Source organism: Castor canadensis, chromosome 4 (assembly GCF_047511655.1).
Source record: "Castor canadensis chromosome 4, mCasCan1.hap1v2, whole genome shotgun sequence".
Classification (NCBI taxonomy): Eukaryota; Metazoa; Chordata; class Mammalia; order Rodentia; family Castoridae; genus Castor; species Castor canadensis.
The window spans coordinates 62909083-62935766 of NC_133389.1; the positions used below are offsets into that span (position 1 = coordinate 62909083).

The window sequence follows — 26684 nt, forward strand, 5'->3', positions numbered from 1 at the left end:
ATTTAAATTCTGTACGTAGGGGATAGAGGGCCTCAGAGTCTGCAAGCCTAACAAGCTCCCAGGTGACGTGAATGATGGCCTCTATAGCACGCCGAGTGACAAAGATTTCTAGTGGGGATGGAGAAATGCATATAATACCAAGTATGAATTTGTAAGTATCTTAGTAGTTCCACTCATTATCTCAAAAACCTGGATCCTTCTGAACCTTTTGCCCATTTTATATCTTTAGGGTTCCTCCCGATGTTTTTTTTAACTCTTGTTTCCTGAATTTGATTTTGAGTTGCTCATTATGTGCTATTTCTTAGCCTAGTAGAGCATTCTCCTTTTTCTACAGAGACTAACATTTCGCCAATTTGTCAAGGTTTGTCTAATCGCTCCATCCCTTTGTTCTTCCCTGAGACCCCATTCTGGCTGCTCCTTCCCGCATCTCCAAGGCATGGTTTTAACCTGTCACAATGACAGTACTCCTTTCAGCCTGCAGTTGGCCCTCCATTCATTCCCTGCAGGAACCCACCTCCCTGAGTTGCTCAGGAGACAGGGGAGGCGCTTGAGGCTCCACCCACGGGGCGAGGCTCCACCCACGGGGCGGGGCTCCGTCCAGAGGAGACACAGCGTGCGTACCACCGAGGGGAAGTGGAGATGGCTAGAGCGGTGGGCGTGGCCCCGGGGGGGTGGCTAGAGCGGTGGGCGTGGCCCCGGGGGGGTGGCTAGAGCGGTGGGCGTGGCGGTGGGCGTGGCGGAGGGGCGGGTTGCGCAGCCTAGTGGTAGTGCAGCAGGACCCTGGTGGTACCTGGAGACAACGGCTTCTGCGGCTTGGCGGGCCTTGTGGCCTTACAGTCATTGCGCTGGTGTCCCCTGATGCTGAGAGCACGTCAGCGCAGGTGAGCGGGTTGCAGATACCCCGGCCGGTGATCACGGGATGCGGGGGGTTCCTAGAGTGGCTTCCCGAGCGAGTGTGGTGGGACACTGGGCGCTGGCGGGTGCCCTACAGGCCATGAGGGAGGAAGGTGGGCAGGAGGGGAACCAGTGCAGAGCTGTCAGCTGAGAGATTCCCTGTGGGACTCAGCTTCATTGTCCTTTCCGGGTGTCACTCCCGTGCAGGTGGCCCCGGAGCGGAACTGCAGCCATGGGAAACACCACCAGCGAGCGCATGTCCTGGAGCGCCATGACGCCGAGGCCACCCGCGCTCAGGGCCCCGGCGTCCATGCCCCGAGCAAGGAGCAGAAGATCGTGGTGGGGAGCAGCGATGACCCCAGCATTCTCAGCCTGCTTAACGCCCGGGTAAGGTCCCTGCGCCCACGACTGGTTGTCCACTCTGAACCGCCTTAAATGACTTTCGAGGACAACGTGTCTGGTGGCAAGTCCTCTCCAGGTGCCAACTCAAAATAGGACCGAGAGGGGGAGTTCTTGCTTTCCCGGGCTCGCAGCCACAGTTGAGGACAGGTGTGGTTGACAGGTCCCTGTCACTGGCTCATCCTAGGTTCTGCTTGTGTGTAGGGCACCCTGTGCCACCGACCCTGGCTCAGTTCCTCACTTCTGCCTCAGGTGACTTGGTGCATGCCTTTGCTGACCACGTTTTACCTGTGCATCATCTTTGGGCTTCAGGAGTGCCATACCTGGATCCTCCTCCCCTTTGGCTTGCTGTGAGCAGCTGCCAGTTGGTTATTTGAATGTTTGTGTCAGGTCTTGTGGATTGATAACCAGCATCCTTGGGCTCAGTTTTCCTCCCACACTTTGTATTTGTGTCTGAGGCTGCACTGTCTTCTTGCCCAGCTGAGCCTCAAGTGGGAGAGCCAGATTTCGGGATTTCCCTTCTCTCCATGGTACTGCAACATGTGGCCTGGCTCTCAAAAAAAAAAAAACAGGCAACTTGTATTGGCACTAAAGAAAAGAGAGATGGCCTCACAGCAGTGTCATTGCCCTCAGATGTTTCTAACCACTTTTAGAACTGCTTGCGTTAAACACAGGTACTTCCTCCAGGTAGACTGTCTGGAGTGAAATAGAAACATGGAGGGATGGAGGAGATTGAGGTGTGTTTGATGTTTCTTATTCCATCACTTCCCACTGACTGAGCCTAGATTTTATTGGTCACATCCATAGCATATGACAATTGGATTCTGTATCTTGAAATTTTCTTGGGTCCTCGTTAAGAACATCGTCACAGGGAGAAGTGAGTGATTGAAAGGAACACTTCTTGGGTTTCTTCTCCATCCCTTTCTTTTCTGTGCACTTCAGAACTCATCATCTGGACGGTCTACATCCAGCATTCCAAATTTGTTTCTTCAGAGCCTTCTCAGGGTGATTGGCCTCCTTGTATTCTTGCCCTATTTCTACTTTGATGACCCAGGATTCAAGTAGTCAAACTGTGACTGCAATAACTTGTGTTTTGAATAAAAGCCTAGATGCTCAGTGTGAGTTGGTGCCTATTTTGGATCATTCTTTGCCTCATGTTCACCTTGCCATTTGTAAATTAAGAAAATTCATCCAGATAATTCCTAAAGATTCACCCAAGTCTAAAACTTTATAGTTAACCAGCCCTCTTCCTCTCTCCACATTTTACCTAACCTTCTTCAAACTCCAGTTGGAATTGTGTTCTGCCTCTTTTCCCTGTGGTTTTGCTAAGGGTTTAACTTGTAGTAAGCAATCTTTATGGTAGTCAGCTGTGCTCATCCATAACTCAGAAATGCCATGTTGTGAGGGGGTTGTTGATGGAAGTTTCTTGCAAAGCTGGATGTGTTAAGAGTTTGTTGCTTTCCAATCTTAAACAGAAAATCTTCTCATAAATGTATTGATAGAAACAGTGGCAGTGGGGCCTGTATTGCTTCCCTGCCAGCCTTTTTCAGTAGACTAAGTGAGTGGTTCTCAGTCACGTTTGCCTCTCAGAATCACCTGGAATTTGTTTAAATAGTCTGAAAAGTTGGAAACATGTGTAAGGTAGGGAGTACAGTATGATGAAGTCCATATACCTGTCACCCAAACATCAAATTATGAATCAGTGTGTATCATCTGTGCCCAAACCACTGTTCTCCCATCAATTATTTTGAAGCAAGTTCCAAACATTATAAGGAATAGTATCAACATTGTAGGATGTATATCAAAGATGAAGATTTTTCTTTTTATATCAAAATAATCACAACATTACCTGGGAAGCTTTAGAAAATAAATAGATTCTTAGATTCTACATATGAAGTAGAATCTGAGGCTTATTTTTAGGCATATGTAAAAATTCCTGTATTCTAGTGCAGTTAGTCAGAGTGCATTGTTCTGAGAATAGGCAGGCCAAGGTTTCATTAAGCCTGGGTAATGTGAAAGCCCTTACTTTCCTTTTTCTGTTTACTTTTGATTATTTTCCTGGTTTCTCATACTGTAGTTTTGAGGATTATCAAGAGACAGTATCGAAGGCTGACTTTTGTTTTGGGGGTGCAAAAAAAACTTGGATAAGCTAGTCCTTTTTTTTTAAACCTATGTTATTTTGATTTATTTGTTTATTTTTGAGGCTGGATCTTGCTTTGTAGCCCAGACTGGCCTTGAGTTCAGATCCTCTTGCCTCAGCTTCCCTAATACTGGGATCCACAAACATGTGCTGTCAGGCTTGGTATAAATTGCAATTTTTTTTTTTGTCGCTACTGCATTTTGAATTTGGGGCCTTGAGCCTGCCAGAGAGCTGCTCTACCACTTGAGCCACACCCCATCCCATTTTTGCTTTAGTTATTATTTGGATGAGGATCCTCATATTTACACCTTGTGGGTACCTGGGAGGACAGACGTATACCACTATGCCAAGCTTATTAGTAGGATCTTCACACTCTCCACCTCCCCACTCATTCATTGCCTTGAACCTTGATCCTTGTGATATGTACTCTTCAGGCTGTTCCATAATATTTTCACTTAGTAATGCACAGTTTTACTTACCTGTTTGCCAGTCAGTCATGTTATTCTAAAGTAGGGGTTAATATACTTTTTCTGTAAAGTGCTAGATAGTACATGTTTTGACTGTAGATCATCCAGTCTCTGTCTATCTCAACTATGCTGTTCTGCCACTGTACTGGGAAAGCAGTAGAAAACAGCAGCAAACAAATGAGTGTAGCTGTTTTTCAGCAAAAACTATGAAAGCTTCTGACTCACTGGGTGTAGTTGCTGACTCCTGGCCTAAAAGATGGTAATGAGAAAATACTAAGGAGTTCATTCTTTTCAGAATCCTGTGAACCTCATTTGATTATGGAGCTGCTTTTGTTAAGTAAGCTGTGTTGCTCCTTGAGACTCCAAAATTCGCATCCCTATTCCTGAAATAGCTAGTAGAAACATGGGATAGATGAGCAAATAACATTCTATAAGCACATCTCCAATTTTGCTAAATCAAAGATGTGTTTTTATGTATTTATTTATTTATGGTGCTGGGAATTAACCTCACATGTGCTAGGCAGGTGTTCTACCAATGAATTACATCTCCAGCTCTTTAATTTTTTTTTGAATGGATTGGGATTTGAACTCAGGGCTTCATGCTTATAAAGTAGGCACTCTACTGTTTAGCCACACCTCCAGATCGAGCCCTTAGATATTTAATTTTTAATGACCCTTTGTGTAATCTATTAGCTAAAAAAGGGTTTGTGAACTACTTAGGAAGTCTGGTATCTGTAACTGTCATTCCAACTCATAATTGAAACCTGTTTATATTTGCCTATGAAAAATGTATACCTGACTTTAATTTTTTAAGAGACCCATACTTTCTTTCTCCTTTTTTTGGGTTATACATGGAAGCATGTTGTAATTTGTCTGCCTGTGGGTTAAACAGGAGCTTTGAGTAGGGGATCTGAAGGCTCTGGATTGGCAGGGATGTGTGCAGACTTAGAAGTCAGGCTGTGATTTAGATAGCACTTAAGCATAGGTCATTTGACCATTGTTGATGCCATATTAGTTCTTTTCCTATAATTTGTTCAAAATCTGATTTAGCTACTAATGCTAAGGCTTATATCATGAGACAAAGCCTAGCATCCCTCCCTACCCTTGGGAAGAATTCTTGGGTCACAATTTATTCTAGGATGACATGCAGCTTTCTACAGTTCCCTGGGGAAAAAGAGTTTGTATCCTGGCAGAAGGATCTGTAAAACCCACACAGCAGGCCTGACTCATGGTTATTTGCTGATGTGAAGGAGGCAAAGAGGTCTTCATCTCTGGGTCCTTCAACAATTAGAGTACTAAGAGTCCACTGATCATGAGGTGCAGACAAGTATCTTGGTTGAGTCTACAGGGTTCAGGAATAAAGACCTGATTTCCTTTCTTAGAAGGGAGACAGCCCTGTGGGTACCTTCTTTAAAATGGTTTACATGGTTTTTGCGGTGCTTGGAGGAGGTTGTCTCTAACTCACTGAGTCCTATTGACTTCAGCACTAAAGCAAAACGTGAAGTTGTAGGTAGTAAGCCTTATTACTTGCAGTATGGAAAGAGTACTTTGCAGTACTTTTGTTTGTTTGTTTGTTCTGAGGCTTTGGCAGGATGCCTCTGTAGACAATTTTTTTCAGTTTAGTTGCTGGGTTTACATGAATTGTGGGTGCAAGAGATGTGACTGTGGACCACTAGAGGAAGGACTGGATCAACTACTTTTGGAAAGTGACCTCCCTCAGCCCACACCGTTTTCCAATTATAATGTACAATGATTCTGGTTTTGAGATGCAATCAAGACTTGGAAGAAATCCTCATCCACCATTAGAAGTTACTGTTGGCTCAGGCAAATACAGGATAAAGTTTGTACAGAATGATTGTTAAGTATAGGCTGTGTAGTTAGAGTCCATTGAGTCCAAATTTTTCTAACCTGCCTTTTTTCTAAGACATAGTGTTTATCTGAGCAGTTCCTTGCCAGGTCCAAAACTTTCAAGACCTTTTTTCCATTATCAACTGGTTATTACACAAATTGCTCTGTCTCTTTCTATGTCACCTAGGGTGGGATCTGTTTTTTTTCATGGCCTTAGAATCAAAGTCATTCTTCCAGTTGGTTGAAGTGCACTGAAAGCCTTGTGGTTCTGTGAGGTCTATGGAAGGGAGTGGTTCTCTTTGTTATTTGACATATGAGGTGTCATTTGGGTCATCTGGGAAATGTGCATCCTCCAGAAGTTATTAGGTGGTGACAGTGTTTCTCACTATTTGACAACCCCACTTGTGCATTGAATCAGGGGTACAAAAGTCATTATTTGTCAACCACTTGAGTGTCAGAAAGCCAGGATTTTAGACCCACATTCTCCCCTCCATTTAAACATGGAAGTTGCTTTAATGCATTCTCCATTATTTGATGTAAAATTTGAGAATAAAAACCAAGATACTGCAATTCTAAGAATATGTCGAGTATAATTTGCTTTGATATGGGAAGAGAATAATGAAGTCTGTCTCATTTGGAGACAGCAGAGAACATCATGATAATTTTGGCAATAATGAACTTACATCTTACTGAACTTGCGTCTATTTCTCCAGTGGGCCAGAATGTAGTCAGTAGCTACTGCTGTCATCAGTTTTGTTTGCAGACCAAGACAGTGTGGATTGCTTTGGGCAAATATGGAACCAGAGTGTTGGTAATATTTTGAGAGGTAAGGAATCATTGTCCCAAGATAACCAGAGGGAGGACCAAATCCACCACTGATGTGTTTACACACAGCATTGGCTGCTTCCTCCATTGAGCGCACTGTCACAATATGTATATAATGTTTTATATTCATCCCTCTATGCGTGGCTTCCAACTCAGGACCAACCATCCAGGAAGCTCTCAGCAGCGTTCATTCAATGAATGCACTTTTAAACCACTTTTAAAGTGGTGCAAACCTCCAATTATCTCAAATCTACCCCTGCCCAATGTCCTGTCAGGGATGTTCTGCGTTCTCCCAGGACGTAACAAATCCTTCTCCTAGAGAGAAGCCTGCCCTATACCATCCATGCCTTATGTCCTTCCAAAATTGGGCTCCGATGAAAATGTGGCTGCTCTCAGGGATTCCTCCCCTGAGTCACCTTGTCATTAGGAATAAATTTCCTTGACCTGTCTACCAACGCTCTGTGCTACCAGAGTTTTGGGAGGACAACTATTACCAGAACTAGTGAGGCTTCAAGGAGGAGGTCTTCTAAAGGAGGCCTCTGCCTGGCTCTTGAGTACCAAGTTTGTGAGATTGTTGCAAAAAGGAATTTTAGGACACATTGAAGTAGAGACCAAGAGAGTTTGTTAATAAACATTAAGTTGGAATCCAATTATTCCTTGTTGTAATCCCATTAGTCTCTTTATTCTCCACTGTTACTTTGTCAATTTGTGGTTATTCTCATTGTCCAAACCTGCTGACTTTCTTTCTTCCATATGTTTCTTCAGTTCTGCCTTTGTGGGATGTGGACGTGGCTGAGGCACCTGCAGGAGGCACATGCATTGAGACCAAAGTCAGATCTGGGTTGCAATCTGTAAGGCCCATCACATACCTATCTCAGTCCTAGAGGTACTCAGAGGAAAGTGAACAGAAAGGGCCCTGGAAGTGGCACAGTAAGAACCTTAATGAAGGGATGAGCACCTGGAACCAACAGAGGAGGAGACTTTCCCAAGTGTCCCCACCACCCATGGCAGCAGAGCCCCCATACAAACCTTGGCCTTTTAGCTTTCTTATCCAAGTGCATACATCCTAATTTCAGGGGGACACTGATCACACATAACTCTTTGTAGTTTTAAAAAAAGAAGAAACATTGAAAGGGTCTTTCCTGTGGCAATGTTTTATCACAGTTTTATGGGCCTCATATTCATAGTCAGTTCTCATTCATTGATGATACAGTAAGAGCAAGGAACATAAAAGTGCCAAGTAATACTTATGCCAATCACAAATGAAATGTGTCACCCCTATAAGACAAATGTGTAAATGACAGAGCAGAGGAAGGAAGCTTATTATATATAGCCTGAGAACATGGCATGGGAAGAAGCAAAGCAAGCATTTTAACATCTGTGGGGTACGGACATGAGCTTTATGTTTAAATAGAGGAAGAATTGGGGCAGAGGGAGAAAGATGCATAATTAAACAGTCCTGGTCGAATTGTGGCCTGATTATTATCTCAGTTAGGTTTTTTTTTTTTCTTTTTTGTCACTATCATCACTTGAAGGGAACAGTCTGGTTTCCATGAGATGATTACTCCTGTCTCAGGGTATAGCCTCATCATTACAGGTAATTGTCCTTATCTGGTGTTCTGTCCTGTATGGCTGTGTTGTTTCTTAAGGGGTAGTTTTGATCCTTTGTCATGAAGATGCTATCAGTCAGTCCTGTCCTTCTTGGAGCAAGGTGATTGCAGAGAGAATGGTCAAAGACAAAGAGGAATACAAAATGAAGGCAGAGATGCCAAACTTTTCTCTTGCTTTTAGTTAATTTGTGGGCCTAAGTAAGGATTGGTGCTTTTCAACAAAAGCAGTTTAAGCACTTGTTACACGGTGACTCTGAGGAACCTTGTGTCCTGCAAGGCTTGCCACTACCTGCCAAGTCCAGAGATACTCAATCACTGCCTTATAGAGAAAAGTGTGATAGCTCCCTTCCTAACCCCTTTGTGACCTGGTGTCCAATGTCCCCTGGGCTGCTTGTGCCAGTGGTACCAAGCAGAGAAGATGGAAAGAACACAGGACAATACTCACCATGGTGAAATTAAGCCCAACAAACTAGAAGTTAGGTGGATGCAGGGAGAAACAGGTATGTTCCTCTCTCCTGGCTACAACTGTAGTCTCAAATATGGGTGGAGAGATGATTGGAAGGTGGAGGAAAGACTGAGTCATAGACCCTCAACCTTCAGCAGCTAGTCCTTTGGTCTGGAACTTTTTGGACACCAGAGAGTCTCCCAGGCCCACCTGCATACAACCCAGCATCAGAGTATCTGGAGACTTCTAACTCCTGAGTGGAAAGTAGATGCAGTTTTCCCTTTAGATGTTAGACTGTTACATCTAACAGGTTCAGTGGGTTTTGTGGTCGGATATGAGGTACTCCTGTCCCAAAGGTTTGTGTGTTGAAGGCTTGGTCCCTAGCTTGTGGCACTGTTTAGAGGTGATAGGCTCATGAGGGTGCTGAGAAAGTGAGGAGGTAGTTCAGGGCATCACTCATTCTCTGCCTGCCCCGTCAATCCTGTCCCAGCTTCTGTGCCACTGGACCCTGTTGCACCTCAGACTCATGCCCTTGATCTTACCATGCTCTGTTAGTGGAATTGAACCACAAGTCAGCAGCATTAAGCTAACTCACTCACACAATCTGTGTTGCAATGATGGGCCCTGTTTGGTTCAATATGTGGAACCAATGAAATAACATATATAAGTCTTTCCAAAATAGATGGTCACAACATGTACTCAATGTTATATAGATAACCATTTTAATCCCACTGGCAGTTTGGAAAGAGCTCATATGGAAAGAGCTCTTGCTCAGAACACATGTGAACTGCTGTTTAGTGACATTAAAAACAAAAATAGCTGGGCAGAGACAGTAGGATCATGAGTTTGAGGCCAGCCTGGACTACATAGGGAGACCTTGTTTCAAAAATCAAGAAAACAGCTGGGCTGTGGTGGCTCACACCTGTTTTCCTAGCTACTTGAGAGGTTGGTATTGGGAGGATCATAGTTTGAGGCTACCCCAGGCACATTCTTGCAGAAACTCCATCTCCAAACTAGCCAGAGCAAAATGAACTAGAGGTGTGGCTCAAGCAGTAGAGCTCCTACTTTGCAACCACAAGGCCCTGTATTCAAATCCCAGTCCCATAAATAATTAAATAACAAAAAGCCAAGCAAACAAAGTATAAATGGAATCAAAACAACCCATCATAGAGGAGGAGAAAAGAGGTAGCAATAGCAAACTTGACTTGGGTTTAATGGAAAACTAACATCTTCGCCAATGACAGAAAAGAAGCCAACATAGAAATGGAGTGTTTGAAGGTGTGGCTCAAGCAAGAGAGCTAAACACAAGCCCAGAGATCAAATCCCAATCCCTCTGTCACCCTCATCCTCACACAAAACCAAAACAGAATCTGGAAAAAGAAACAGAGGTGAAAAATGAGTATAGCAAAAATAATATTGAAAAAAAAGAAAACTTTAAACACTAGGAATTTATTCTCTTAGTATGATATATGTCTCTGTGTTTCATCGGTATTAACCCAGTGAGAAATAATGCGTGAATATTTGAAGAACAGTTTTACATTGGCAAAGTTTTACAGTTTTCACTTGATGAAAAGCCTTATAAAAATATGCTCTAATGTTAAAGAAGTGGACTTCTGGGTAGCTGTGAAGAAAGTATCACTTGTTGGGAAGCCATTTATTCTTGGATGATTTTGTCTGTACATAACAATGAGCAATGAGAAATAGTCTTAGTAGTGTAGGAAAGAGAGGTGGTGGTGTTAGCACAAAAGCACACAGCTTTTGTAAAACTGGCAGATGACCGGGAGGGCGTCATCAATAGTAACTTCCACTGGGACCATATGGCTTTAAGAATCAAAGTGGGTTTGGCAGTTGAACTGCAGGGGCTCCTGACATTCCATGACACCCTCAACCTTCTAATTTTGTTGTGGCTACTCCAGGCTGTTACCTGGCGCACTGCATTCTACCTCACTCACTTCTGTTGGAGTTTGAGCTACAGATAGTGCCTTTGGCTCTGAACTCTGGCATCTTAACCATTGATTGCAGGAATAAGGACTCTGAAGTGGTGTGTTGATCAACCTTTTCTCAACAGTAAGTTAGTTATTAGAGTTATTGTCATCACTCTCAGACCTGATGACACGAATTTGATTTCTTGTGTTTTGGTTTGTTCTCCACAGTACCTGGTTTGGCTTTTTCTGCCACAAACGCCATCATGGCAGGATCTTTCAGTCCTTTGTCTACTCCAAAGGGAGAAATGAACATTCTAGAAATCAACAAGAAATTGCGCTTTGAGCTGGAAGAAAGGAAACAGTGCTTCCGAGACCTCAAAGAGAAACTCCTTGTATCTGAAGCTACTGTGTATAACCTGGCCAACCAGCTGTGGAAGTACAGTAAGTTCTGTAGGCTCACAGTCACCCAGGTGATGAATGAGCACCTGTTTTCTATGAGAAATGAAAAGTCTCCCAAACTTGATTCTTCACTTCCCTTTATCAAATAAATTTCATCCTTCCCATATTCCTAGAAATATAGAAGTTGATGTTTCTCCCTGAATTTGCTGAGGATAGAAAAACGACAACATAAAGGGTCACAAAGTATATGAGGTAGTGATTGATTTCTGATTCAGGGAAAGAAGTGCCTGCTTTTCTCAAGAACTGGTCAAACCATTTTTATTAGGATCCCTTCTATACCGTGGTGGATCCTGCAGACATACCACCAATGTTGAGAACAATACAAAGGCCTGGTATTAATAAGCTTCATCTGAGTTTAAGCTTCCATTGAGTTCTGATTGGCCAAGCCCTATGCTGGTCATGCTGGAGACATGGTGACAGAGCACAGTACCTGCTTCAAAGGAGGTACAGGTGAGTCTGCTCCTAATCGAAACTGTGGCATCATAGGTGATCCCTCTGAGACCAGGGAAACCTTGTTGAGGGGAAGCACTAGGACAGCTTAGAGGACAGGTTCTTTTTATGAGTCCAGGAGGGTCATTTGATGCTCTGTGGAGTAGTGGAAGGAGCTTCTGAGATAGGAGACAATCTATAGTATGCCCTGTCTCTCTCTGAGCTGGTGAAACTTCAGGGATACCTAAGGACCAGCCGGTCTGGGTGCATCTCAGGTGTCTCAGGTATGAGACGTGAGACCAAAGTGAGAATGAGGGTGTATGGAGGAGATCATCAAGCCCAGAAATAAGCATGCCAAGATATGGGCAGGATCTTCCCTCTCACACAGCTGGGAATGGGAGGGAGCCCACTTGCCTGTTGTAAGACGGGCTGTAGCAACTCCAGGAACCATGTGAACAGGGCCATGCACCATAGCAAGTTTAGAAGGAAGCATTCCAACTCTGAGCTGGACTTACCTCATTTATGTACAACTTCTTTATCAAAACTTCTCAGCAGAGGTTTTTTTTAAATTGAAAAAGACTTTAAAAAGTAAAAAATTGAGTCTTTTAAGTAAGTCAACAGATGAGTTTTGGGAAAGGGCACACTATATTTTCTTTCCTTAGAATCAGAATATAATTGTAGGAAACAATTTTGAAGTTGAAGAAGAAGAAAGATACTGCCAAGACACTGTTGCGGTAACAATGTGTAGAGAGTATTGGCTGTGGGACAATCTCTCTCTCTCTTTTTCTTTTTTTTTGGTGGTATTAGAGTTTGAATTCAGGACTTCATGCTTCCTAGGCAGGTGCTTTTGCACTCAAGCCACTCTGTTAGCCCTGGCTACCTACTTCTTCAGCTAGTAATGAACACGTGAATTAATTCTAGTAACTCTTATATCAAGTAGTTTGTAAAGAATAGGTACTGATAGCTTGTTGTTCTAGTACTTTTTATATAACAAAGTTTATTAGTGTTGGTGGTATTTCTTTCAGGTCCTGATGGTCTTATGCCTTCTATTTTATGCAGTTATTTTTCAATCTGAGAAACGTGTGCATGAGTTGAATTGCAGCACGAGGGACCTGTTGTCCCTAGTGTTTGAGCATAACGGAAATCACTGCTTTAGGCCCAGCTCAATGTTTTGACTTAGAGGCTGCAAGGCTTGATAATTACAGTGCCCCTGCATCAGTGTCAGAACTCAGGGATGTGAATTCTGACTCTGTTCTTTACCAGTTGAGTCATTTGTGAAATTATTTACATTTAAGGCTCATCTCTCTAATGGGGACAATCAAATGTCATCTAGTCAAGACACTGGGAAATTAAAGTATGGAAAACTCTAGATGGAGCCTGGCCCTGGGGCAACATTTGTCTGGGGGAGGACCCTGCTTCCTCCTCTGAAGGCTGTGCCCAGTGCAGCGTGTCCAGCTGTCCACGGGGCGGGTGCATCTATGTTTTCTCAGAGTGTGGAGACTACAAAATCATCGAGTCAGTGCTGGGAGAGAAAGTGCAGCCCGAGGAGTGGGAGCTGGCAGAGAAGCTGACGCTAGCTGAGAAGCTCAGGTAAGGGGGCTCTGTGCGGGGCAGAAGGTGGGCAGATGTGCAGCTTTCTGAGGTACAGCTCAGCTGGGGGAACTAAGAGCTAGCCTGGGCCAGGAGAAGGTGCACACTCATAGTACTGACCTCCCCTCAAAGAAATAATGTGCATGTCCAAAAAAAAAAAAGTTTGTGGCCAAATGAGGAGCTGCAGGGCATGTTTGTGATGGAGATTTAGGAAGACACCTGAGTTTGGTCACAGAATGGACCTGGACCGTGTGGAGGAATCTTACAGAAGGATCATTTTCGGACACTTGGGAGGACTTTGTTCTTTTTTCTTTTGCCTCAGGCAGGTCACCAAGTAAGTTGTGAAATTCTGCTAAGGGCTCATTGGGGATATTCCCACAGACATTTCTGTCAAAGCTCATATAATCTGTGGTGTAACTCTCTTCAAGGTTTAATTTTCTCTGTACTCTACCTCAGGGCATCCAATATCATCATTGAAGACCAGGCCAGGAAGCTGTCCCAGTTAACGCAGAAGTTGCAGCAGGGGAGAGATGTGTCCCTTGTACTCAGTCAACATCTCCAGGACCTCCTCACCCAGGATCCTGGCAGTGACCAGGGGCAGGGCTTCCAAGAGCAACTGGCTGAGGGTTGCTGGATAGCTGAGTGCCTCGTTCTCAAACTCAGCCCAGGTGAGGTGGCCACGGGCCCTGAATATACCCAGCTGCTGGAGGTCCCCAGCTCAAGGACTGTCCAGTTACAAAGTGACTTTTGCAGCTGTTTTGGTTTCCATGTCAAGTATAGGCCATGCAAGAGCAGGACTGTCTGCATGGAAACACAAAATAAACGCACAACGTGGAGTCAGAGTATCTACCTCCTCTGTCCTCTGCTGCCTGATGGATCTTGGCCTTCGATGAGGAGGCACATCCCTCCAGTGTCAAAGCAGAAGGGGACATGACAGTAGGCAGCTGGTTAGCGTTAAAGTTGTTCCAGAATAAGAAGGAAAGCTCCCCAGCCTCCAGCCTATTTGCTTTCTTTATAACTGGACAATTAATCACTTTATCTTTCCTGAAATTCAGTCTTCCGGGCTATAAAAAATGGTTGATAGTAGGTATAGCCATCATAGGTAGGAATGGAATATTCCTGAATGCACTTATAAAAACAAGGACCCTCATTTTGGGGGCTTGTTAGGTAGTTGGAATAGTAGCACCTGACAGTGCATTAATGGGAATGTTCTGTTATATTTCATCAACTTCCAAAGACTTGTAAAGACTACAGTTTATATTAAGGCTCACTGTCAGTGTTGTGTATCTGTGGGTTCTGAAAACATTGATATATATCCTCCCCTGCAGTGAGACAGAATAGTTCCACAGCTCTAAAAGTCCACTTTACTCTACATATTCATTCCTCTGTCCCATATCCAGAACTCCAAAGAGTCATATCTTTATATATCACCAGCTGCGTTTGCAAAGATTTTCTCCCAGTGTGTAATTTCTCTTTTAGTTACCTTAACCGTGTTTTTCACAGAAGAGACATCAATTTTAACAAAGTCTGACTTACCTATTGTTTCTTATGTGAATTGTGCTTTTGGCAGTCTGTCTAAATTCAAACCCATGGTCACCTAGATTTTGTTCTTTGGGAGTTCTATAAAAAGTTTGCAGGCTTGGAGCATAGCTTAGTGATAGAGGATTTGCCAAGCATGGGTAAAACCCTGGGTTTGATTTCCAGCACTGGGGCAAACGACAGTTTTGGTTAACACTTGAGGTCTATAATCCATGCTGATACAATTTTTGTGAAGGTTATAAATTATATTGAAATCCATTTTTTTGTGGTCTGTGAATATTCATTCATTTGTTCCAGTGTCACTTTTAAAATTTTTTATTATCAAAATTTTACTTTCTTTTTAAGTTCCTAAGGAAAATTTACTTACATGTATGTACATTGTTTGGGCTAACCCCTGCTCCCACCCCTGTCTTCTGGGCAAAACCTGTTCTGCCCTCTTGTTCTCTGATTTTGCTGAAGAGAAAACTTAGAAGATAATAAGAAAGAGAGCATTTTTGCTAGTTTGAGATAAAGAAAGCTATACAGAGATACCTAGTGTTGCTTCCATGCACTTGTGTATTGCAACCCGAATTGGTGCATCTCTGCCAGTCCTCTTCACTACTTCCTGGCCCCCACCCATAGTGGCCTCTACCAGTTTAAGGTTACATTAGTTGCTTCTATACAGTGACCACATTAACCACATTCAAGTTTTAGGTTTCTTTCCCATTCTCTATTCCTCCTGTGTGCGTTCTCCCCTCAGTGCGTGACCCATATCCAATAATATTAGTGCATTTGTCTATAATTTGCATCTGAGAGAGAACATGAAAGTTTTGGCCGCCTGAGCCTGGCTAACTTCGCTTAAGATGGTGTTCTCCAGTTCCATTCATTAACTTGCAAATGGAAAAATTTCATTCTTCTTTGTGGTTGAGTAAAATTCCATTGTGTATAAATACCACATTTTCTTAATCCATTTGTTGGTAGTGGGGCATTTTGGCTGTTTCCGTAACTTGGCTATTGTGAATAGTGCTGCTGTTGTAACCTGAGTCACATTCCTTTGGGTCTATCCCAAGAGTGGGATTGCTCGATCATATGGCAGATCTGTCTTTATTTTTGAAAGAAGCCTCCATATTATTTTCCAAAGTGGTTGTACTAGTTTACTTCCCACTGTCAGAGTCTGAGGGTTCCTTTTTCCTCACGTCTTCTCCAACATTTGTTATTGTTGGAGCTATTCTAAGAGGGGTGAGGTGGAATCTTAGTGTGTTTTTTTCTTTATTCATTTATTCATATATGCATACATTGTTTGGATCATTTCTACCCCTGGCCACCCCACCCCTTTCCTCTGCCCCCACCTCCCTCACTTCCAGGTAGAGCCTGTTTTCCCCTTTTCTCCAATTTTGTTGAAGAGAAGACATGAGCAATAATAAAAAGGACACAGCGTTTTTGCTGGTTGAGATAAGGACAGCTATACAGAGAGATTCCTAGCATTGCTTCCAGGCACAAGTGTATTACAACCCAAATTGATTCATCACTTCCAGGCTTTCTCACTACTTCCCGGTCACCTTCCCATATTGACCTCTGTTCCTTTAAGGTTACTGTATTGACTCTTCTTCTGTAGGGACATGAAACACTTTCAAGTTTTGGGTTTCCTACCTATCCCCATTCCTCCCGTATGTGCTCTCCCTTAGCATGAGACCCAAGTCCAACAACACTACTGCATTTGCCCTAGATCTAAAGTACATATATGAGGGAGGACATATGATTTTTGGTCTTCTGAGCCTGGCTAAGCTTGCTCAAGATGATGTATTTCAGTTCCATCAATTTACTTGCAAATACCAAAATTTCATTCTTCTTCATGGCTGAGTAAAATTCCATTGTGTATAAATACCACATTTTCTTAATCAGTTCGTCAGTAGTGGGGCATCTTGGCTGTTTCCATAACTTGCCTATTGTGAATAGCGCTGCAATAAACAAGGGTGTGCAGGTGCCTCTGGAGTAACCTATGTCGCATTCCTTTGGGTATATCCCCAGGAGTGGGATTGCTGTGTCCTATGGTAGATCTGTATTTAGATTTTTAAGACGCCTCTGTATTTTTTTCCAGAGTGGTTGCACTAGCTTGCATTCCCACCAGCAGTGTACGAGAGGCTTTCCTTTTTCCCCCACATCCTTGCAAATGCCTGTTGTTGGTGGTGTTTTTGCTGATAGCTATTCTAACAGGGGTGAGGTGGAATCTTCCTGTGGTTTTGATACGCGTTTCCTTTATGGCCAGAGATGGTGAGCATTTTTTCATGTGTTTTTTGGCCATTTGAATTTCTTCTTTTGAGAAAGTTCTGTTTAGTTCAGTTATCCATTTCTGTATTGGTTCATTGATTTGGAGGGAGTTTAGTTTTTTGAGCTCCCTGTATATTCTGATTATCAGTCCTTTGTCTGATGTATAGCTTGGAAATACTTTCTCCCACTTTGTAGGTGGTCATTTTAGTTTAGAGACCATTTCTTTTGTTGGGGAGAGCATTTTAACTTCATGTAGGCCCATTTGTCCATTCTTTCTCTGAGTTGTTGAGCTGCTGGGGTTCTATTGAGGAAGTCCTTGCCTATACCTATTACTTCCAGAGTATTCCCTATTCCCTGCTCTTTCCTATACTAACTTCATGTTTCCGGTCTGATATTAAGGTCCTTGATCCATTTTGAGCTGATACTAGTACAGGGTGAGACACGGATCTAGTTTCAGTTTCCAGTAAGCAGATAACCACTTTTCCCAGCAAGATTTGTTGACAAGGCTCTCTTTTCTCTGTTGTATGTTTTTGGCACCTTTGTCAAAAATAAGGTGGATGAAGCTGTGTGGATACCCATGCAGGTCCTCTATTCTGTTCCACTTGCCTTCATGACTGTTTTTGCAAACTCTATAAATAGACACAGACACCACTGATACCTGAGCTCATTTTTTAAGTGGGACAGTTCATCTCTCCTGTAATATTCTTGCTAATTGTTGATACTGAACAGTGTACTTTGACCATCCAAACAGATTGGTACTCTTGTACTCTTGACTACATCATTGGAGATAAATGTTGTTATGGCTTCTCAACTACAAGCCTCAGTCTCCCTCCTCTCTATAGGTTGTCTTGACAACAATAAGGTGCCATATCCTACCAGCATACAAACACTTCTTGTCTGTGTTTACAATTATTCCTGAAGGCATGGCTTGTGTTGTGACTCTCCATCCCCTTGAATGTAAAGTATCTTGTTCTTTGTAGCATCAGAAGTCTTTTCTCCCTAAGGGTCTATAGATTCCATCCATCAGTTTAGTCTTGAAATATAATCTGAAATCTACCAAGAACAACCAGAGTACCTGATGGGATAAGGGCTAAATCTTGCAGAAACATTTCTAGAAAGCCACTATTGAGGCATTTCTGATCACTGGGATAAACAATAGTTTTAACTGATCACCAGATTCAGGACAGAGGGCACTGTGATATTAATTGAGCAGCTCAGGGACAACTTTCCCCATGATGAAGGAAAAGAAACCTTTCCATTTCTCAGAGGAAACAATCTAAAGACTTTCGGTATTCCTCTTACGGTATCCTGTTCTCACACCAAAAATACTTACATCCATCGGCTTAAATGGGCACAGTGTAATGGGTCACAACATAAATCTTCATTTTCACTGTTTCTGTCTGGATGTATTTTTCAGGAACTCAACATGATCAGAAGAAAGAAGAAGAGGAAGAGCCTGTGTTCTTCAGGTGATGTGAAATCATGGGCTATTATGCAGTGGTGTCACCTGGAGAGCTCAGGTCCAAGGAAAAGCAGAACGGGATGAATATATCTATTTCGTTCTTTCTGCTAGCTTGGAATGTCTTTATTTTCTTGATGGTTCTTCTATTAGTTTCCACCTTGTATTACTTTTCCAAGTTTATTAACCTTGGGTCAGGCAAACCCAAGGTGAACTAAACCCAGGTTTTCCTGCAATCAGGGTGAACTCTTTACTGTCTGTTAGGGAATTGGGAGGAGATGCACCTACTCTTACTGAGCAGTTGGTTGTCTGGGATTCCATGGAAAGAAAAGGCAATGAGATAAAAGAAATCATGTAAACATAATAGTGAATGAAGAAGGCCTGGAATCCCCATATCAGGAAGCTTTCTTCACTGGCCCCCTGCAAGTGGAGCAAAATGCAACTTCTGTGGTTCCCATGCTGTGGATGCTGTGGTTGCACCATACAGGGTGGTTGAGTCTCCTTCCTCACCAGCATGTTATCTGACCAGTGCATTGAGCAGCTGCTCCGCTCCAAACCCCGTGACACCCACACTGTTCTCAAACTCCCTTGACGGTCTCACTCTGCCTTAGTCAGAGGGGATATTTTTCCCCTTGTTTTCTGCCTTCTATGACCTCTCATTTAGGTTACCCATCAGGTACAAGTGAAAAATTGTCAAGTCCAAAATGTCATTGTTTAACATTCTCTTCTCCGCACACAGTTGGGCTCAGCAGAGAGGTGCAAGAGGACGGGAGCGTTACGGCAGTGCTGCAGGAATCATTGGATGATCGGTATTTGGTGCCATCCAGTTGCGGTGACCTGTCTGAGTTCCACCAGCCTCCCAACAGTCCAGTAACCCTATCTGAGGAGCACCTGTTATGCTCTGCCATGAATCCGTCTGGTGAGTACACCCATTGTAAAGAGAATAAGGGCTAAATCTTGCAGAAACATTTCTAGAAAGCCACTCTTGAGGCATTTCTGATCACTGGGATAAACAATAGTTTTAACTGATCACCAGATTCAGGACAGAGGGCTCTGTGATATTAATTGAGCAGCTCAGGGACAACTTTCCCCATGATGAAGGAAAAGAAACCTTTCCATTTCTCAGAGGAAACAATCTAAAGACTTTCGGTATTCCTCTTACGGTATCCTGTTCTCACACCAAAAATACTTACATCCATCGGCTTAAATTGGCACAGTGTAATGGGTCACAACATAAATCTTCATTTTCACTGTTTCTGTCTGGATGTATTTTTCAGGAACTCAACATGATCAGAAGAAAGAAGAAGAGGAAGAGCCTGTGTTCTTCAGGTGATGTGAAATCCTGGGCTATTATGCAGTGGTGTCACCTGGAGAGCTCAGGTCCAAGGAAAAGCAGAACGGGATGAATATATCTATTTCGTTCTTTCTGCTAGCTTGGAATGGCTTTATTTTCTTGATGGTTCTTCTATTAGTTTCCACCTTGTATTACTTTTCCAAGTTTATTAACCTTGGGTCAGGCAAACGCAAGGTGAACTAAACCCAGGTTTTCCTGCAATCAGGGTGAACTCTTTACTGTCTGTTAGGGAATTGGGAGGAGATGCACCTACTCTTACTGAGCAGTTGGTTGTCTGGGATTCCATGGAAAGAAAAGGCAATGAGATAAAAGAAATCATGTAAACATACTACTGAATGAAGAAGGCCTGGAATCCCCATATCAGGAAGCTTTCTTCACTGGCCCCCTGCAAGTGGAGTAAAATGCAACTTCTGTGGTTCCCATGCTGTGGATGCTGTGCTTGCACCATACAGGGTGGTTGAGTCTCCTTCCTCACCAGCATGTTATCTGACCAGTGCATTGAGCAGCTGCTCCGCTCAAAACCCCGCGACACCCACACTGTTCTCAAACTCCCTTGACGGTCTCACTCTGCCTTAGTCAGAGGGGATTTTTTTTCCCCTTGTTTTCTGCCTTTTATGACCTCTCATTTAGGTTACCCATCAGGTACAAGTGAAAAATTGTCAAGTCCAAAATGTCATTGTTTAACATTCTCTTCTCCTCACACCCTTGGGCTCAGCAGAGAGGTGCAAGAGGACAGGAGCGTTACGGCAGTGCTGCAGGACTCATTGGATGAGCGGTATTTGGTGCCATCTAGTTGCAGTGACCTGACTGAGTTCCAGCAGCCTCCGAACAGCCCAGTAACCCTATCTGAGGAGCACCTGTTATGCTCTGCCATGAGTCCGTCTTGTGAGTACAACCATTGCAAAGAGAATAAGGGCTAAATCTTGCAGAAACATTTCTAGAAAGCCACTATTGAGTCATTTCTGATCACTGGGATAAACAATAGTTTTAACTGATCACCAGATTCAGGACAGAGGGCACTGTGATATTAATTGAGCAGCTCAGGGACAACTTTCCCCATGATGAAGGAAAAGAAACCTTTCCATTTCTCAGAGGAAACAATCTAAAGACTTTCGGTATTCCTCTTATGGTATCCTGTTCTCACACCAAAAATACTTACATCCATCGTCTTAAATTGGCACAGTGTAATGGGTCACAACATAAATCTTCATTTTCACTGTTTCTGTCTGGATGTATTTTTCAGGAACTCAACATGATCAGAAGAAAGAAGAAGAGGAAGAGCCTGTGTTCTTCAGGTGATGTGAAATCCTGGAAAATTATGCAGTGGTGTCACCTGGAGAGCTCAGGTCGAAGGAAAAGCAGAACGGGATGAAGATATCTATTTCGTTCTTTCTGCTAGCTTGGAATGGCTTTACTTTCTTGACGGTTCTTCTATTAGTTTCCACCTTGTATTACTTTTCCAAGTTTATTAACCTTGGGTCAGGCAAACCCAAGGTGAACTAAACCCAGGTTTTCCTGCAATCAGGGTGAACTCTTTACTGTCTGTTAGGGAATTGGGAGGAGATGCACCTACTCTTACTGAGCAGTTGGTTGTCTGGGATTCCATGGAAAGAAAAGGCAATGAGATAAAAGAAATCATGTAAACATAATAGTGAATGAAGAAGGCCTGGAATCCCCATATCAGGAAGCTTTCTTCACTGGCCCCCTGCAAGTGGAGCAAAATGCAACTTCTGTGGTTCCCATGCTGTGGATGCTGTGGTTGCACCATACAGGGTGGTTGAGTCTCCTTCCTCACCAGCATGTTATCTGACCAGTGCATTGAGCAGCTGCTCCGCTCCAAACCCCGTGACACCCACACTGTTCTCAAACTCCCTTGACGGTCTCACTCTGCCTTAGTCAGAGGGGATATTTTTCCCCTTGTTTTCTGCCTTCTATGACCTCTCATTTAGGTTACCCATCAGGTACAAGTGAAAAATTGTCAAGTCCAAAATGTCATTGTTTAACATTCTCTTCTCCGCACACAGTTGGGCTCAGCAGAGAGGTGCAAGAGGACGGGAGCGTTACGGCAGTGCTGCAGGAATCATTGGATGATCGGTATTTGGTGCCATCCAGTTGCGGTGACCTGTCTGAGTTCCACCAGCCTCCCAACAGTCCAGTAACCCTATCTGAGGAGCACCTGTTATGCTCTGCCATGAATCCGTCTGGTGAGTACACCCATTGTAAAGAGAATAAGGGCTAAATCTTGCAGAAACATTTCTAGAAAGCCACTCTTGAGGCATTTCTGATCACTGGGATAAACAATAGTTTTAACTGATCACCAGATTCAGGACAGAGGGCTCTGTGATATTAATTGAGCAGCTCAGGGACAACTTTCCCCATGATGAAGGAAAAGAAACCTTTCCATTTCTCAGAGGAAACAATCTAAAGACTTTCGGTATTCCTCTTACGGTATCCTGTTCTCACACCAAAAATACTTACATCCATCGGCTTAAATTGGCACAGTGTAATGGGTCACAACATAAATCTTCATTTTCACTGTTTCTGTCTGGATGTATTTTTCAGGAACTCAACATGATCAGAAGAAAGAAGAAGAGGAAGAGCCTGTGTTCTTCAGGTGATGTGAAATCCTGGGCTATTATGCAGTGGTGTCACCTGGAGAGCTCAGGTCCAAGGAAAAGCAGAACGGGATGAATATATCTATTTCGTTCTTTCTGCTAGCTTGGAATGGCTTTATTTTCTTGATGGTTCTTCTATTAGTTTCCACCTTGTATTACTTTTCCAAGTTTATTAACCTTGGGTCAGGCAAACGCAAGGTGAACTAAACCCAGGTTTTCCTGCAATCAGGGTGAACTCTTTACTGTCTGTTAGGGAATTGGGAGGAGATGCACCTACTCTTACTGAGCAGTTGGTTGTCTGGGATTCCATGGAAAGAAAAGGCAATAAGATAAAAGAAATCATGTAAACATACTACTGAATGAAGAAGGCCTGGAATCCCCATATCAGGAAGCTTTCTTCACTGGCCCCCTGCAAGTGGAGTAAAATGCAACTTCTGTGGTTCCCATGCTGTGGATGCTGTGCTTGCACCATACAGGGTGGTTGAGTCTCATTACTCACCAGCATGTTATCTGACCAGTGCATTGAGCAGCTGCTCCGCTCAAAACCCCGCGACACCCACACTGTTCTCAAACTCCCTTGATGGTCTCACTCTGCCTTAGTCAGAGGGGATTTTTTTTCCCCTTGTTTTCTGCCTTCTATGACCTCTCATTTAGGTTACCCATCAGGTACAAGTGAAAAATTGTCAAGTCCAAAATGTCATTGTTTAACATTCTCTTCTCCTCACACAGTTGGGCTCAGCAGAGAGGTGCAAGAGGACAGGAGCGTTACGGCAGTGCTGCAGGACTCATTGGATGATCGGTATTTGGTGCCATCCAGTTGCGGTGACCTGTCTGAGTTCCACCAGCCTCCCAACAGTCCAGTAACCCTATCTGAGGAGCACCTGTTATGCTCTGCCATGAATCCGTCTGGTGAGTACACCCATTGCAAAGAGAATAAGGGCTAAATCTTGCAGAAACATTTCTAGAAAGCCACTATTGAGTCATTTCTGATCACTGGGATAAACAATAGTTTTAACTGATCACCAGATTCAGGACAGAGGGCACTGTGATATTAATTGAGCAGCTCAGGGACAACTTTCCCCATGATGAAGGAAAAGAAACCTTTCCATTTCTCAGAGGAAAAAAATCTAAAGACTTTCGGTATTCCTCTTATGGTATCCTGTTCTCACACCAAAAATACTTACATCCATCGTCTTAAATTGGCACAGTGTAATGGGTCACAACATAAATCTTCATTTTCACTGTTTCTGTCTGGATGTATTTTTCAGGAACTCAACATGATCAGAAGAAAGAAGAAGAGGAAGAGCCTGTGTTCTTCAGGTGATGTGAAATCCTGGAAAATTATGCAGTGGTGTCACCTGGAGAGCTCAGGTCGAAGGAAAAGCAGAACGGGATGAAGATATCTATTTCGTTCTTTCTGCTAGCTTGGAATGGCTTTACTTTCTTGACGGTTCTTCTATTAGTTTCCACCTTGTATTACTTTTCCAAGTTTATTAACCTTGGGTCAGGCAAACCCAAGGTGAACTAAACCCAGGTTTTCCTGCAATCAGGGTGAACTCTTTACTGTCTGTTAGGGAATTGGGAGGAGATGCACCTACTCTTACTGAGCAGTTGGTTGTCTGGGATTCCATGGAAAGAAAAGGCAATGAGATAAAAGAAATCATGTAAACATACTAGTGAATGAAGAAGGCCTGGAATCCCCATATCAGGAAGCTTTCTTCACTGGCCCCCTGCAAGTGGAGCAAAATGCAACTTCTGTGGTTCCCATGCTGTGGATGCTGTGCTTGCACCATACAGGGTGGTTGAGTCTCCTTCCTCACCAGCATGTTATCTGACCAGTGCATTGAGCAGCTGCTCCGCTCAAAACCCCGCGACACCCACACTGTTCTCAAACTCCCTTGACGGTCTCACTCTGCCTTAGTCAGAGGGGATTTTTTTTCCCCTTGTTTTCTGCCTTTTATGACCTCTCATTTAGGTTACCCATCAGGTACAAGTGAAAAATTGTCAAGTCCAAAATGTCATTGTTTAACATTCTCTTCTCCTCACACCCTTGGGCTCAGCAGAGAGGTGCAAGAGGACAGGAGCGTTACGGCAGTGCTGCAGGACTCATTGGATGAGCGGTATTTGGTGCCATCTAGTTGCAGTGACCTGACTGAGTTCCAGCAGCCTCCCAACAGCCCATTAACCCTATCTGAGGAGCACCTGTTATGCTCTGCCATGAGTCCGTCTGGTGAGTACACCCATTGCAAAGAGAATAAGGGCTAAATCTTGCAGAAACATTTCTAGAAAGCCACTATTGAGTCATTTCTGATCACTGGGATAAACAATAGTTTTAACTGATCACCAGATTCAGGACAGAGGGCACTGTGATATTAATTGAGCAGCTCAGGGACAACTTTCCCCATGATGAAGGAAAAGAAACCTTTCCATTTCTCAGAGGAAACAATCTAAAGACTTTCGGTATTCCTCTTACGGTATCCTGTTCTCACACCAAAAATACTTACATCCATCGGCTTAAATTGGCACAGTGTAATGGGTCAGAACATAAATCTTCATTTTCACTGTTTCTGTCTGGATGTATTTTTCAGGAACTCAACATGATCAGAAGAAAGAAGAAGAGGAAGAGCCTGTGTTCTTCAGGTGATGTGAAATCCTGGACAATTATGCAGTGGTGTCACCTGGAGAGCTCAGGTCGAAGGAAAAGCAGAACGGGATGAAGATATCTATTTCGTTCTTTCTGCTAGCTTGGAATGGCTTTACTTTCTTGATGGTTCTTCTATTAGTTTCCACCTTGTATTACTTTTCCAAGTTTATTAACCTTGGGTCAGGCAAACCCAAGGTGAACTAAACCCAGGTTTTCCTGCAATCAGGGTGAACTCTTTACTGTCTGTGTTAGAGAATTGGGAGGAGATGCACCTACTCTTACTGAGCAGTTGGTTGTCTGGGATTCCATGGAAAGAAAAGGCAATGAGATAAAAGAAATCATGTAAACATAATAGTGAATGAAGAAGGCCTGGAATCCCCATATCAGGAAGCTTTCTTCACTGGCCCCCTGCAAGTGGAGCAAAATGCAACTTCTGTGGTTCCCATGCTGTGGATGCTGTGCTTGCACCATACAGGGTGGTTGAGTCTCATTCCTCACCAGCATGTTATCTGACCAGTGCATTGAGCAGCTGCTCCGCTCCAAACCCCTCGACACACACACTGTTCTCAAACTCCCTTGACGGTCTCAGTCTGCCTTAGTCAGAGGGGATTTTTTTCCCCTTGTTTTCTGCCTTCTATGACCTCTCATTTAGGTTACCCATCAGGTACAAGTGAAAAATTGTCAAGTCCAAAATGTCATTGTTTAACATTCTCTTCTCCCCACACACTTGGGCTCAGCAGAGAGGTGCAAGAGGACGGGAGCGTTACGGCAGTGCTGCAGGACTCATTGGATGATCGGTATTTGGTGCCATCCAGTTGCGGTGACCTGTCTGACTTCCACCAGCCTCCCAACAGTCCAGTAACCCTATCTGAGGAGCACCTGTTATGCTCTGCCATGAATCCGTCTGGTGAGTACACCCATTGCAAAGAGAATAAGGGCTAAATCTTGCAGAAACATTTCTAGTAAGCCACTATTGAGTCATTTCTGATCACTGGGATAAACAATAGTTTTAACTGATCACCAGATTCACGACAGAGGGCACTGTGATATTAATTGAGGAGCTCAGTGACAATTTTCCCCATGATGAAGGAAAAGAAACCTTTCCATTTCTCAGAGGAAACAATCTAAAGACTTTCGGTATTCCTCTTACGGTATCCTGTTCTCACACCAAAAATACTTACATCCATCGGCTTAAATGGGCACAGTGTAATGGGTCACAACATAAATCTTCATTTTCACTGTTTCTGTCTGGATGTATTTTTCAGGAACTCAACATGATCAGAAGAAAGAAGAAGAGGAAGAGCCTGTGTTCTTCAGGTGATGTGAAATCATGGGCTATTATGCAGTGGTGTCACCTGGAGAGCTCAGGTCCAAGGAAAAGCAGAACGGGATGAATATATCTACTTCGTTCTTTCTGCTAGCTTGGAATGGCTTTATTTACTTGATGGTTCTTCTATTAGTTTCCACCTTGTATTACTTTTCCAAGTTTATTAACCTTGGGTCAGGCAAACCCAAGGTGAACTCAACCCAGGTTTTCCTGCAATCAGGGTGAACTGTTTACTGTCTGTGTTAGGGAATTGGGAGGAGATGCACCTACTCTTACTGAGCAGTTGGTTGTCTGGGATTCCATGGAAAGAAAAGGCAATGAGATAAAAGAAATCATGTAAACATAATAGTGAATGAAGAAGGCCTGGAATCCTCATATCAGGAAGCTTTCTTCACTGGCCCCCTGCAAGTGGAGTAAAATGCAACTTCTGTGGTTCCCATGCTGTGGATGCTGTGCTTGCACCATACA

The 26684-nt window shown here is 43.4% G+C and overlaps 1 protein-coding gene across 1 annotated transcript in view; it reads left to right on the forward strand.

The window, feature by feature from the left end:
• The first annotated feature begins 760 nt into the window (after positions 1-760).
• LOC141422680 (putative NBPF family member NBPF5) overlaps positions 761-26684 on the forward strand; it is a 243400-nt gene continuing 217476 nt past the window's right edge. Inside the window, exons 1-5 of the mRNA XM_074072147.1 lie at positions 761-881; positions 1102-1281; positions 10782-10994; positions 12932-13026; positions 13483-13699. Coding sequence (XP_073928248.1) covers positions 10817-10994; positions 12932-13026; positions 13483-13699 — 490 coding nt within the window. The 5' untranslated portion in view covers positions 761-881; positions 1102-1281; positions 10782-10816. The remainder of the gene's footprint in view (positions 882-1101; positions 1282-10781; positions 10995-12931; positions 13027-13482; positions 13700-26684) is intronic.